Source organism: Erythrolamprus reginae, chromosome 2, assembly GCF_031021105.1.
Source record: "Erythrolamprus reginae isolate rEryReg1 chromosome 2, rEryReg1.hap1, whole genome shotgun sequence".
NCBI lineage: Eukaryota > Metazoa > Chordata > Lepidosauria > Squamata > Dipsadidae > Erythrolamprus > Erythrolamprus reginae.
In genome coordinates, this window is record NC_091951.1 from 286,940,383 (window position 1) to 286,954,173 (window position 13,791).

The 13,791-nt window shown below is 37.9% G+C and overlaps 1 protein-coding gene across 1 annotated transcript in view; it reads right to left on the reverse strand.

Moving 5' to 3' along the window:
* Positions 1 to 1,631: 1,631 nt before the first annotated feature.
* The window catches only part of SPTLC1 (serine palmitoyltransferase long chain base subunit 1), a 37,663-nt gene continuing 25,503 nt past the window's right edge, over positions 1,632 to 13,791 (reverse strand). Inside the window, exons 12-15 of the mRNA XM_070742833.1 lie at positions 12,298 to 12,352; positions 7,185 to 7,302; positions 4,175 to 4,248; positions 1,632 to 3,065 (exon numbers count right to left, since the gene is read on the reverse strand). Of these exons, the coding sequence (XP_070598934.1) occupies positions 2,972 to 3,065; positions 4,175 to 4,248; positions 7,185 to 7,302; positions 12,298 to 12,352 (341 nt within the window). The 3' untranslated portion in view covers positions 1,632 to 2,971. The remainder of the gene's footprint in view (positions 3,066 to 4,174; positions 4,249 to 7,184; positions 7,303 to 12,297; positions 12,353 to 13,791) is intronic.

The window sequence follows — 13,791 nt, forward strand, 5'->3', positions numbered from 1 at the left end:
GAGGGTCCGCAACTTGGGCGTCCTCCTCGATCCACAGCTCACATTAGAAAACCATCTCTCAGCTGTGGCGAGGGGGGCGTTTGCCCAGGTTCGCCTGGTGCACCAGTTGCGGCCCTATCTGGACCGGGACTCATTGCTCACAGTCACTCATGCCCTCATCACCTCGAGGTTCGACTACTGTAATGCTCTCTACCTGGGGCTACCTTTGAAAAGTGTTCGGAAACTCCAGATTGTGCAGAATGCAGCTGCGAGAGCAGTCATGGGCTTACCTAGGTATGCCCACGTTTCACCATCACTCCGCAGTCTGCATTGGCTGCCGATCAGTTTCCGGTCACAATTCAAAGTGTTGGTTATGACCTTTAAAGCCCTTCATGGCATTGGACCAGAATATCTCCGAGACCGCCTCCTGCCGCACGAATCCCAGCGACCGATTAGGTCCCACAGAGTGGGCCTTCTCCGGGTCCCGTCAACTAAACAATGTTGGTTGGCGGGCCCCAGGGGAAGAGCCTTCTCTGTGGCGGCACCGGCCCTCTGGAACCAACTCCCCCCGGAGATTAGAACTGCCCCTACTCTTCCTGCCTTCCGTAAACTCCTTAAAACCCACCTTTGCCGTCAGGCATGGGGGAACTGAAACATCTCCCCCTGGGCATGTTTAATTTATACATGGTATGCTTGTGAGTGTGTCTGTTAGTATATGGGATTTTTTTAAAAAAATCTTTAAATATTTTAAATTTGTCAGATTATTTATGATTTGTTCCATGTGTTGTGAGCTGCCCCGAGTCTTCGGAGAGGGGTGGCATACAAATCCAAATAAATAAATAAATAAATAAATAAATAAATAAATACTGTTTCTGTTATTAAAACCCTTCATCACCTGCTCAGAAGGCTGATTAATGCGATTCAGATTCATAATAAGTACTATTGATATAAAATGTTTGATTTCCCTGAGCTGCATTGATACAGATGATTTTTTGGTGTCACAATAAAGACTATTAGGATTGGTTCTAATTGAAGACTGAAATTATGCTCCCATACTGTCACCTTTAAACAACGGTTTACACTGCAAATATTTCCAGACAATATATTCAGGTAATATACCAGTGGCTTAAGAGATACTAGAAACACCAAATCAGGTGCTGCACACTCAAGTGTGTTATATACAAATTAATTCTTCTCATTTTCTATATTGCCAAATAATGCCTGGAGATTCTGTTTCGGTCCATTTTAGCGTATTCAATTTGCATATCATAAATCTGTCTTCATATTTGTTAAATTGACTCAAATTCGAAGAACACTTGGTACTGTAATTATTTTCTTGAGCCAATTTAGCTTATTGAAGATAATAGGAGTTGGGGCTCAATTACCACATATATTGATATTTATCTGCTGGGTTAGGGGGACAATGTAGAAGAGGAAGTTTGACAATATCAACTAATTACTAGCAGGTAACAAAATTGAAGCCAACTATTGATTTAAAATAACTGTCAAAAGGATACTTAATTTTGTTAATAGAAGATACTCCAAATCATTTCGAATCATATTCAGCAATTTTTTTTAAAATCAGAAACAATTCTTGTAATTGATGCACACAATTGGGTACAATGTAACAAAGACTTCAGAAATAACTGAAATACTGGATCAAATATATGCTTTTAATAAAAAAATATGTCCAAATATAGCAATGGAATCAATTTAGCAGCAACCAAAGAAGGCACAAGGGTAAAGAATCCAACCTGGACATATTAGAAAATCTTAAACATGATCTTAATCATGACTTTGGAACCCTACTTGTGGCAATTCACATTACATATATCACAACATCTCAGCTACCTTGAAGGTTACAAGAATAATGGCATATTGTAATTTCTTTGGTATAACTGACTGTTGTTTTACTGTAATCTCTTGAAAATCTATGCCAAAGACTTTGCGATCTCAAGCAATTACATTCTAGGTATAAAGTTTGGAAATACTTTAGTACAGATGATATGAACTCCATGCAATGACATGTACAAATTTCTAATTAGTTAAAAAAAATTAGCAGTAAGTATATATATAAAACATAGACCCTTTACTAAACTAATTTATCCAGTGATTAAAGCACCTACCAAATTACTGTTGTATCCTCTTTGTGCCCAATTTTTATTCTTGCTGCCAAACACCGGCTCCAACTGTATTTCATCAAGACATCAACCTTGTGTAAAACTCTTTTAATATACAAACTCACACTCCACCTGAAGTGTAAATAGGTAACTTTATGTCCATATTATGGCTTTAAATGACTGCACATTATCAGTAGTTGGGGCACTGGTATAAAGGTTAAGTACATAGTAAATAAAGGTAAATGGCAACTCATAATGGAAACTGGAATGAAATGAGATATGCAATTTAAATTCAACAAAGATTTTTAAAAAGCTAATGTTTTCAAGAAATCCAGAAGTGGAATGATCTAAACATACATTCACATACAAGAGCTCCTTAAATACTTAATTCCATAGGATCCTATAATATCATGTTAAGTATCAATTCTGATAGGTTATTTTGAAAAATGTTCAAAACAGTATATTTTACTAAGAATGATTAAATTAAGAATATTCTGAAAGAGTATTCTGTAAAATTTTCTTTTTTTCATGTACTTTAACTTATGTCAAAAATTTGGTATGCATTTAGAAAACTAGGGAAAGAAAGACTTTTGAGAATGGAGACAACATCTTGCTCATGTGAAATACCAGTATAACAGTGAGTCCCAGTTTAAACAATCTAAAGATAGACCTAAACTTCCATATAGTGTATGTTTAGTGTTCCAGTATTTGTATATCTGTTTTTGTGTGTGAAATGGCCCGATAAAAGTCCAACTTTCAGTTCCATCAAATTATAATCCAAATAATTTAAATCTCTGAAGTGCAGGTCATCACACTGTGAAAACACCAACATCCCTAGTGTTGTGTGAGACAAAAATCGAAGCAATCCAACCTCAGTTTAGTACAGATTCTGCAGCTTCTCTGATAAGGGAGGCAGCTTTGTCCAATTCCTGCTCTGTTTGTTCAACTGTCACGACCACCCGTATGCTGGAAGGGACAAAAACAGTCAATTGATATCTATTTGCTGTACAGTTTTTAAAAAAATAATAATCTAGAATTGGTATAATTAGACCTGTACATATTGAATGAAGTGAAAAGCTGTAATTAGATTTATGACATCAATTGAAATGGCTACTGATTTTTCCCCTAATGCAATCAATAGTGTGGTTATTTTCCAAGGCCCACAATTTATTTGAGAAATGACATTTGTCTGTATCCTCAAACTTTTAAAATCAATCCTTAGACTTTTTTTAATCTATCGAGAACTTCTAAGGCAGGGGTGTCAAATTTGCATCATCATGTTGTCATCATGTGATGTATCATGACTTTCCCACCTTTGCTAAACCAGGGGTGGGCGTGGCCAGCACATGAGGCATCCGGCCCATGCGCTGTGAGTTTGACACCCCTGTTCTAGGGCACGGAGTAGTAATAAATGAATGTAGCCTAAGAATGTAAATTGTTTTCTCCATTTAGGTTCTATTTCCAGTTTAAGATTTCTCTCTTTTATTATCTTGTGTTTTTGTATTGTTATAAATATTGACATTTAAAGATTGGATAATCATTTTATCTGGTATAAGGGGCTTGGACTAGAAGACCTTCCAACTTTATCATTGTTTGATAGATTGGAAAGGTTTGTTTTATCTGTACACGTTGTAGATATTTTACTTGTAATTATAATAATGCAAATTGTTGTCATTTTACTATATTCACTGGACTGTGCTGGTTGCTTTTTCTGTTTCTACTGGTAGAAAGGCAGATTTTTTTTTTTAATGGATAAAAATATACATCAATGGGACAGTTAATCTGTAAAGGACTGCTACTTAATACAGATAATACTGGGATTAATTGGCTAATAGAGTCACTCTGTATCCACCATACCTTAATACATTTAATGAGGGAGCTTCATATAAAAAATCTTTCTTGAACATTCCATTGTTCAGTTAATGAACTAAAAAAAGAATCCTTGTCTTATATTTAATGGCAATCTAGGAATATACTAGAAATATTTAAAATATATCAATTCTAGTACAATCTGCCACAACTATACCATGTAACTGATAAAAGTTTTATTTTAATAGAAGGAAGTAGTTACTAACCTAGGTGGAGGGAGATATTTTTCTTCTTTTTCCAAATAGCGAGCCTGAGTTAAAGCAATACCTCTGTTCATACACTGGAAAAAAGACATAGAATCAGTTATACAATTAAGTATACAAAATGCCCATTAATGTTTTTATCCTGAAATACTGGCAACATATAGAAATTTTCCCTGGTCCTAATTTCTACGATTTCTGTTTCCTCTTTCCTCACACATACCCCTTCCAATAATGCACCTCTCTTCTATCAGTTTATTTATTTATTTAATTTGACTTCTATGCTGCCCAATCCCGAAGGACTCAGGGCAGCTCACAACAATATAAAATTACAATGACAATGAAAATAATAAAGTGAAAGAAGAAACGAGAAATTATTAAAATCCTAATTAAATTTAAAAAACGATTCAACAACACGCACTAATCATTCATACCAAATTCATATACTATATATGGAGAAGCTAGTAGATTGGTTTAGGGCCCCCAGGCCTGCCGGCATAGCCAGGTCTTTGTGGCCTTATGAATGGCCAGCAGGGTGGGGGCCGTACGGACTGCAAGGGGAAGTTGATTCCATAAAGTTGGGGTGGCAATAGAGAAGGCCCTCCCCCATGGTCCTGCCAACCTACATTATTTAGTTGATGGGACCTGGAGGAAGCTGACTCTGTGTGTTCTAATTGGTCTCTGGGAGGTATGTGGCAGGAGACGGTCCCATAAATAATCTGATCCTGAGCCATATAGTGCTTTATAGGTAATAACCAACGCCTTGAATTGTGCCCTGAGACTAATAGGGAGCCAGTGCAGCTCCATGGAGTATAGGTGTTAAATGAGTGTACCGAGGTACACCCACGACAACCTGCGTGGCTGCATTCTGGACTATTTGGAGTCTCCGAACACTTTTTGAGGGTAGCCCCATGTAGAGCACATTGCAATAATCAAGACGGGATGTGATGAGGGCCTGAATCACTGTGCGCAGAGCCTCCTCTCTATTATTCCTTTCTTCCAATTAGTAAAAATACCCTGCTTCAATCCACATCTCACTTCTGTGGGGCATTTGAAGCATATAGAAACTTTTGTGGCTTCTAGTAACAACTCTGATTTCATGCCTTAGCTCAATTAATAATAAAATATAGGTAATGTAATGTGAGTTTTGTTGAAACCAACCAATATTGTGAAACAAAACAATGTTGACATAATATTGGTTTGTTGTCCACTCTTTGTATTAATATACTAGCAGTAATTGAAGACAGATGAAAATTAGTTTAAGTCTCATGACAAAGCATGAAACTATTGGGCCATGTTTCTTGCTCAAGTAATATTCTCCGGATGTATCACTGTAGATGACTATTACAATATTTTTTTGCTCAAAATCCAAAGAGTCATAAAATTCTATGTACCTCTAATATTCACCCAAACCAAGAAAAATAAATTACCCATAAAAATAAGAAAGCTACAATCCAAAAAAAGATTACTCTGGTGTAAAAATAAAACAGGCTATGTTGCAAACTTTAAAAACCGCTATAAAAATTTATGTCATCAAATAAAGACTGAATGTATACCAACTATCACATTAATCAAGAAGAAAACCTCCTACGTACAAAATCAACTCGTGCCTTCTATAACTTTGTAAACAATAAACTCAAAGACTCTAGATCAGCGGTCCCCAAACTATGGCCTGCTGAGGCCATTTATCCGGCCTGTGGGTGAGCGTCTGCATCCTGTGCTACTGGCCACTGTTCAACAAACTCCGTGCAAGTTTTTCAAACTCCGCACAGTAGAGCCAGCGTCGTTTCTTCTGCCCAACAGCTCATCTGCAGATGGGCAGCCTTGGGGACATCTCGCCCCCCCTCCCCATTTCATCTGGTGCTCCAAAAGCGCTTTTCCCTCCCTTTAGTACCAACGGTCTTCTATCGGGGTGGGGAGAACAGAGGCGCTTCCAGCATTCTTCTCCCAGGCAAAAGACACGGTGGTGCCGGAGGACGCCTAAGAACGTCCGCCGCCATGTCTTTTGCCTGGCCGAAGATTGTGGCCAGCAGTGGCGGTAGAGGCTTTCCCGTGGTCCGGTGGTGGCAAGCCGCCTCTCTGCAATCCCTTATTAGAGACTCCTGGACCCGTTTGCAGGCTCCTCTTCCGGCCTCCGAAGAGAGCAATGTGGCGCTTGCAATGAGAGCCATCTCGGTTGCCCTCCCCATTGTCCGCCCTCACATGCTTAGAAAAGGTGCTGCCGCTGCCCCACCCCGCTTGCACAAAAGGCAGGATCCGAGGAAGCGGCGGCTGTAAGATTGGGAGCCTCGTGCCAAACGTTACCGCGGGAACGAGTTGGCGCCTAACTCAGCTCGGCAAGTGCTGGTTTTTGAGTATTTTGGGATGGTGGGGGTTCTGGTGAAAGACTGACCTGCAGCCCTAACTAGTGCACAGCTTGCTGGGAGGAATCGGTGCTGAATTCCTTGCTGAATTCAGCGCAGATCTTCACTCCTCCTCACGTAACAAATTACCCTACTCCTCCAGACTTCAAATACTAAATCTAGAAAATTTACAACTACGTCGTCTCCGAACTGATTTAACTGTTGTTCATAAAATCATACATCATAATGTACTCCCTGTCAGTGACTACTTCACCTTTAACAACAACAACACATAATAGATACAAACTGAATGTAAATCACTCCAAACTTGACTGCAGAAAATACGATTTCAGCAATAGAGTGGTCACTGCCTGGAACTCATTACCTGATTGCCTCATTGCCTCTCCCAACCCCAAAATCTTCAACCTTACAATATCAACAATTGACCTCTCCCCTTTTCTAAGAGGTCTGTAAGGGGCGTGCATAAGTGCACTTTTGTGCCTAATGTCCCTGTCCTATTGTCTTATTATCCTTTCTATTACGACATTCTACTTATGTTATGTTACGTTATGCTAATATGTACTATAATACTATACTTGTTTGACAAATAAATAAATAAATAAACAAATAAAGTTCAGTTTTGAAGGATTCAACATTTTAAAAAGAAATCTTACATAATCTACAATTTCTTTCAGTAGCCTCATGTCACATTCTCGAGATCCAGTACTTTCTTCCAACTGGAGATGTAATGCTGGGGAAAACGACTGTCCCACTAGTCGTAGACCAGGAATCCTACAAAAAGCAACCACGTTAAATCAAACACAGGGTTATATTTTTTCAGGGTCACTGAAAAAAACAATTTTGCTGTAACAGTGAACTGAACGTGCTGGGTTTTGTGCAAGGCAGCAAAGCAGGAATTATATAATCTAGAGCACACTTCATCTCAAGGCAGATTACCTGAACACTAAGATCACTACTCATAATCTTCCATAAGAATTGAAACAAACAGCATGTAATAAAGCAGGTTGTTAATGTTAGCTACAGATAACCATGAATCTTCCATCTAGCCTGCCTGATCTATTTTTCTGTTCCTGTTCAAAATTAGCTGTATTAATATTTTTCTATATGTACTTGTTAAGCGTCAAAAGGAAAACATTCCTAGATTAGATGAATGGTAATTTTCCTAGGATACCGTCTAATTCTAGGTATTTTAAGGGGCATACCATGCTACTTTTGGACATGCTCCATGAAGCAGAATTATTTGGCATTGTTCCTGCGGTTTATCTCTTCTCCCACTGCTACACAAGCTATTGCTCTAGCTTATGACAGACAAGTTGAAAGCCTTGACCCCACTGGGTCACTTAAGGGTTGCATAAATGCCAAAAATATACTTCTAACCTGAATAGAATTCCCCCTCCCCTAAATTTCCTAAAATGTATTTTTACTGCTACCAATTATTCACAAAAGCATTGCCAACTCAGAAGCTCTAATCTAATTAACTGAATTAAATCAATGAAATCAAAATTGAGAGCAAGTGGACATCATTCTAAATTGATTATATAAAGTCAATGCATTATTATTTTAGAAAGGGGTTGAGATAACCTGTAGAAAATCTTAATTCCAAAGACAACAGAAGTAAAAAAGCTAACAGTGTATATTTATTACAATTTTGCAATATAGCAGTCATTTGTTATGAGAGCTATTTATTAATAGAGAGCCATTATCAAGGGAGAACCAGCATCTACATTAAGACTATAATGTAAGTTCACAATATAAGCATGTTATTATAATCTAAAATTTAGGCAATTCTGAGCCTAACATATATTTTATTATTTGGATTTTCATACAAGATAAATTTCTCAATTATTTACATATTACAATAGTATACTATTTAAAGAAGAAAAATTTAATAGCAACTTGGAATCCAAGAATCTCATAATAAGCATGCAATCAATAGAGATCAGTTTGTAATAATGGGGGAAGTTATAATCCTAATGGAGTGCTATTGGCAATTATAGAAATTATTAAACCTTTCCAAACTGCTACTTGGTTCAGTAGATGTGATTTTTTTTTTTTTGGATTATGAGAAAACAACAGATCCAGAATTAAAATAATACATATTAAATAACAAAAAAAACCCTATTTTATTATGGGCCACTGTTACCAATACACAACACCATAAAAATTGTGAAATCAATATACTATTTCAGAAGCACGCGTATTGTTGAATTCAGTCAGACATTTCTAACAAAACAATCTGTTAAAATATTTCAGAAACTCAAATAATGGTTGTAAAAGGAACAGCTGGGGTAATGTGAGAAGACACCTTTGAACCTCAGCCAAATCAAAGCTTTGACATTTTCAGGTTTTGGCCAAACAACACTCTGTAATAAACATAGTCTGAATTTCTAGAGGCTGCTATACAAACCTCAAGTTGATTTCTATGTTACTTTCGTCAGTTACTTAAAATAAACTGTCATCTGACTCAAATACACATCTCGTCAGAAAAGAATAAGCAAAGCAAAGAGACAGACACAGGCCTTTTCAGACAAAAGGTCAAACAATTAGAGTGCGTGAGAGAACAGCAGTTAGCTTTTTATAAGCAAGCTGATCATATTCTAAAGCAGCGGTTCTCAAAGTGTGGTCTGAAAACCCTGGAGATCCCTGAGAGCCTTTCAGGAGGTCAAGAAGTGAAATAAATACATATTGTATCATTTTTCAGTTTTAATTTCTAATACAGTAGGTATCAATGGTGTAATCAACATAAATAAAACCTTTTTGGTTTCTCAATCATTTTTAAGAATTTTAAGAAAGGAGTCTTGAGGCCAAAATGTTTGAGAAACATGGTTCTTAAGGAACACGGTAAAAATCCACATATTTTTTACATAATGAAAACATATGTGAGACAAAAAAATGTATCAAAAAATTGGGGTTAGAATAGAGATATGCCAAATGATTTATGCCCAGATAATTCTGTGCGTGGCACAGAACAGATAGTTTTGTGGGTGGTTAATGCTGGGACATGCATATTTAGTCTGGATGTGAAACAAAGCAGGAGTGTTTTGTTTTGGATAAAAACTGCAACCCCCTAATTCCAGGAAGAAGTGTCTGGAGAAAAGTAAAAGTGAGAAAAACCAAGAGTATTTTGGTAACTGAGAAGAGGCAGGATAGCACAAAAGAAAAAGCTATTGGGAAGTTTGAGCTGCTGGTGAGATGATAAGTTATATCAGGCTGGAACATGTGGCTGATAAGACACAGGGAAGGGGAAAATGAAGATAAAGGGATATTTGGGAAGATGAAGGGTATGGCCATTTATTAGGATATGTTACATCATATACCCCGCCCTGAGTCCTTGGAGAGGGGTGGCATAAAAATCCAATAAATAAATAAATAATATAACAGGGGAGAGAGCTCCACTATCCCATAAAAATCATGGCAATGTTCTTCCAAGTATGATTTCATGCATAATTGGGAATATAAATTTTTGATAGATAGATAGACAGACAGACAGACAGAAAGACAGACAGACAGGTGTGTGTATGATTTTTTGTCGAGTAATGGCAAGCTGGCAAGAGAAAATAAGCTCAAAATAGATCTATACTAGTCTCCTTTCATTTTCATTATCAGCAAAAAATATGTTACACACACACATTTATAATATATAAATGTATAATACACATACACACAAACACACACATATACATACAAATGCACACACACACACAAACACATGCGCGCACACATAGAGAGAGAGAGTTTGAGAGAGATTCCAGGTGTTTTTCCTGCTGAACTATGATTGATCCAGAATATACCTGCAGAACAGTTGGAATATTTGGTTTTGGGTCCAAAACAAAATGTTTTTTGTTTTGTTTTAGAGCTTTAAAGGAGAAACCAAGTACACTTTGATGGTGAAGAACAGCCAAGATCCTATCAAGACTCAGAAGACTGCAACATGACATCTCTTGTTTAAATTACAGTGGAACCTCGACTAACGACCACAACCCGTTCTGGAATGCTGGTCATTAGCTGAAATGTTTGGTATCCAAAACAATTTTCCCCATAAGAAATTAAGGAAATGGATTTAATTGGTTCCCAGCCTTTATTTCTTATGGGGAAAATGGATTCCTCGTTTATCGTGGGTGTTCCATTCCAGGACCACCCGCGATAAAGGATTTTTTTCTCTCCCCCCCATTGTCCCTCACCCGCTCTTACCTCTTTACCTTTTGTTTCTCTGCCTTCATCTCCTCAGCATGCAGGCACTGAGTTTGCTGGTCGTGGTGGCGGCTTCTGTTTGAGGATAGTGGCGGCGGCAGCAGCAAGGGCCTGGGCATAGATGTGACATTCCTGGTGCTGTTCCTCCTAGAAGGGAAGCTGCCAGAGCCGCCTCAGCAGTTGCCGCCACCAGGACCAGCTGGTGGCGTTGGTGGCAGCAACTGCTGAGGCAGGTCCGGCGGCTTCCCTTTGAGGAGCAGCAGTGCCGGGAACGTCATGTCCATGCCCAGCCCCCCGCCTCCCCCCCGCTTCTGCCACTGTCCTCGAAGAGAAACTGCTGCCACCGCTATCCTCAAAGAGAAGCCACTGGGACCAGCAAACTCTGCACCTGCCTTGTCATAGCCAAAGCGACGATTTGCTGCTCCCCTGGCAAGGAGATGAAGGCAGAGGTAAGGAGGTGGGGGGAGTAAGGGACAATGGGTGTAACATTTCAAATAACAACCAAACATTTCTGTTCGTTATCTGAATTTTTGTTCAGTATCCGGTGCAAAGTTTTAACAAAAATTTTGGTAGTTATCCAAAATGTTCGCTATCCATGGCATTCGTTAACCGAGGTTCCACTGTATATTGGAATATGCAGATGTGATTTTTAGACAAGGAGAGAGGTTGGTCAATAGTCTCTGCATTAATACAGGAGCTAAGCCTCCTTAATACAAAAGGGATATTTTTCAACAAGATAGTAAAGGTGCTTAGGAGTAAGAAACCTTTTTTAAAAAGTAATTATGTCTTAATTGTGTCCCAACTTTGGTTTAAGATCTATTGCATTTCTGTTATTAATATTGTATTTTTTTATAATAATGCAACTTTTTTATAATAATGCACAAAGAGAACTGTGGTTGCCTGAAAACCCCTTTTTATATAATGTTTATTATGCTGTACAATTTATAATATATGTCTACAGTATCACCAAAATATCTGAAATACATATTTTAGAAAATTTCTAAATATAGCAAGAAAATATGGTCTATACCCATGGCAAGCCTATGGCATGCATGCCCAAAGTAGCATGCAAAGCCATGTTGTCTGACACGCACGGCCTTGCCTGTTTGTCTTCCAGATTTCTGGCATGCATGCGCAGCATTGCAGAAAACAGGTGTGAGCACGCGTGCCGGCCACCTGATTCTCAGGGGTGCATGCACACCAGAACCCAGAAGTTTGGCTTTTCTGGAATGCATTCCTTTTGTGCGCACGTTGCAGTGCTGAAAACCAGCCAGCACATGCACAGCCAGCTTATTGTTGGGCGCGCATGCACTCTAGAACCTAGAGGCTCAGTTTTTTGGGAGCACAGCCCCAACGAGTGCGCGCATTTCCATGCGACCTTTTTGGCAAACTTTCGCTATCACTGGTCTATACACGGCACTACAATAAACTGTTTTCAACTCAAAAATATTTTGAGTTGAGTTTTTTTTTTAAGCTACACCCCTCTAGGGCTTTAGTAAAAAGCAGTAATCTCTTTAAAAGCCATTTTTCGCCTTAAAGTCAAGTTTTAAATAAGATGACAATGAATTTACTTACCCTTGTAAAGCTTTGTATATTTGCTTACACTTTTGTCTTAAAACATGAAAAATGCCTAAACAGAAAATAAACAAAACATTATTGAATATCAGTTTAATTAGTTAAACATGACATATAAGTTTAAATAGCTATTTAAGATTATTTGCCCATTCTTTCCATCAGCCTCATGTCTTTGGATATTCTGAAAAGCCCTCTGTGCTATGACTTGTTTAGGTCCCCTGATGAGGTAGGCATTTTTGTTTTCCCTATTACACTGTTAAAGTAATAGCACTTAGACATATATACCACTTTACTGTGCTTTACAGCTCTCTCTAAGCATTTTTACAGTCAGCCTATTCACCCCAACAATTTGGGCCCTCATTTTACCCACCTCAGAAGGATGAAAGGCTGAGTCAACCTTGAGCCTGGTGAGATTTGAACTGCCAAATTGCAGTTATATTTATTAAAATGGATTTTTATATTTTAAGAGTTTGGTTTCTGTTGTTTTTATCTGATTTTTGTGCATTTCCCAGAATTGCTTTTGGTAAGACAAATGGCTTTATAAATTTGATTACTTTAAATATAAAGTTAAAAAATAAATACATTTAGTTTTGTTCCATCCAACTATTTTTGGAATATGACTTCCAGCTTAAGGCTTAAAGACCAAATGTGATCCCAAAACATATCAAATCTAGAAAAAAATTATCTCTTCCTGCTGATACATTTAAAGATCAAACTTTAAATTCAATACTCTGGGTATGTGTGTGCAGGTAATATCCTCATCCATCCTTTAAACTTATAGAAAGAGGACCAAAAAGGGAATACAGGTAGTCTTTGGCTTACAGGTTTGTTTAGTGACAGATTGAAGTTACAACAGCACTGAAAAAAGTAACTTATGACCATTTTTCACTTTTCACACCCATTGCAGCACCCTCATGGTCATGTGATCAAAATTCAAGACACTGACTCGTATCTATGAGAGTTGCAGTGTTACAAGGTCATGTAATCACCTTTTGCAACCTTCTGATAAGTAATGTCAATGGGGAAGCCAGATTCACTTAATAACTGTGCCACTAACCTAACTGCAGTGACCCACTTAACAACTGTGGCAAGAAGGATTGTAAAATGGGGCAAAACTCACTTAACAAATATTTCACTTAGCAACAGAGATTTGGGGCTCAATTGTAATCATAAATCAAGGACTACCTGTGCTATAGATCTATAACAGGTCACATAAGTGACTTTCACAGAAGAGATCTGATTTCTGGAAAGATGGGTAACACTCTGTCTATTGTGAACAGTTTTGAATACCTTTCAATAAGGATTCAGAGAAAATGGTCCAAGTTCAAAGACAGGGTGATGCAGATGTTCATAGAACTAAAAATTAACCTCTTTGAAAAAAGACAAAAGATTTGGGTATATTTAATCTTGGCAAGTTATTGAGTGGGAGACATACCATATTTTTCATTTTGGAGGCACAGAGGCCAAAAATTGGAGTATGTCTTATGATAAGAT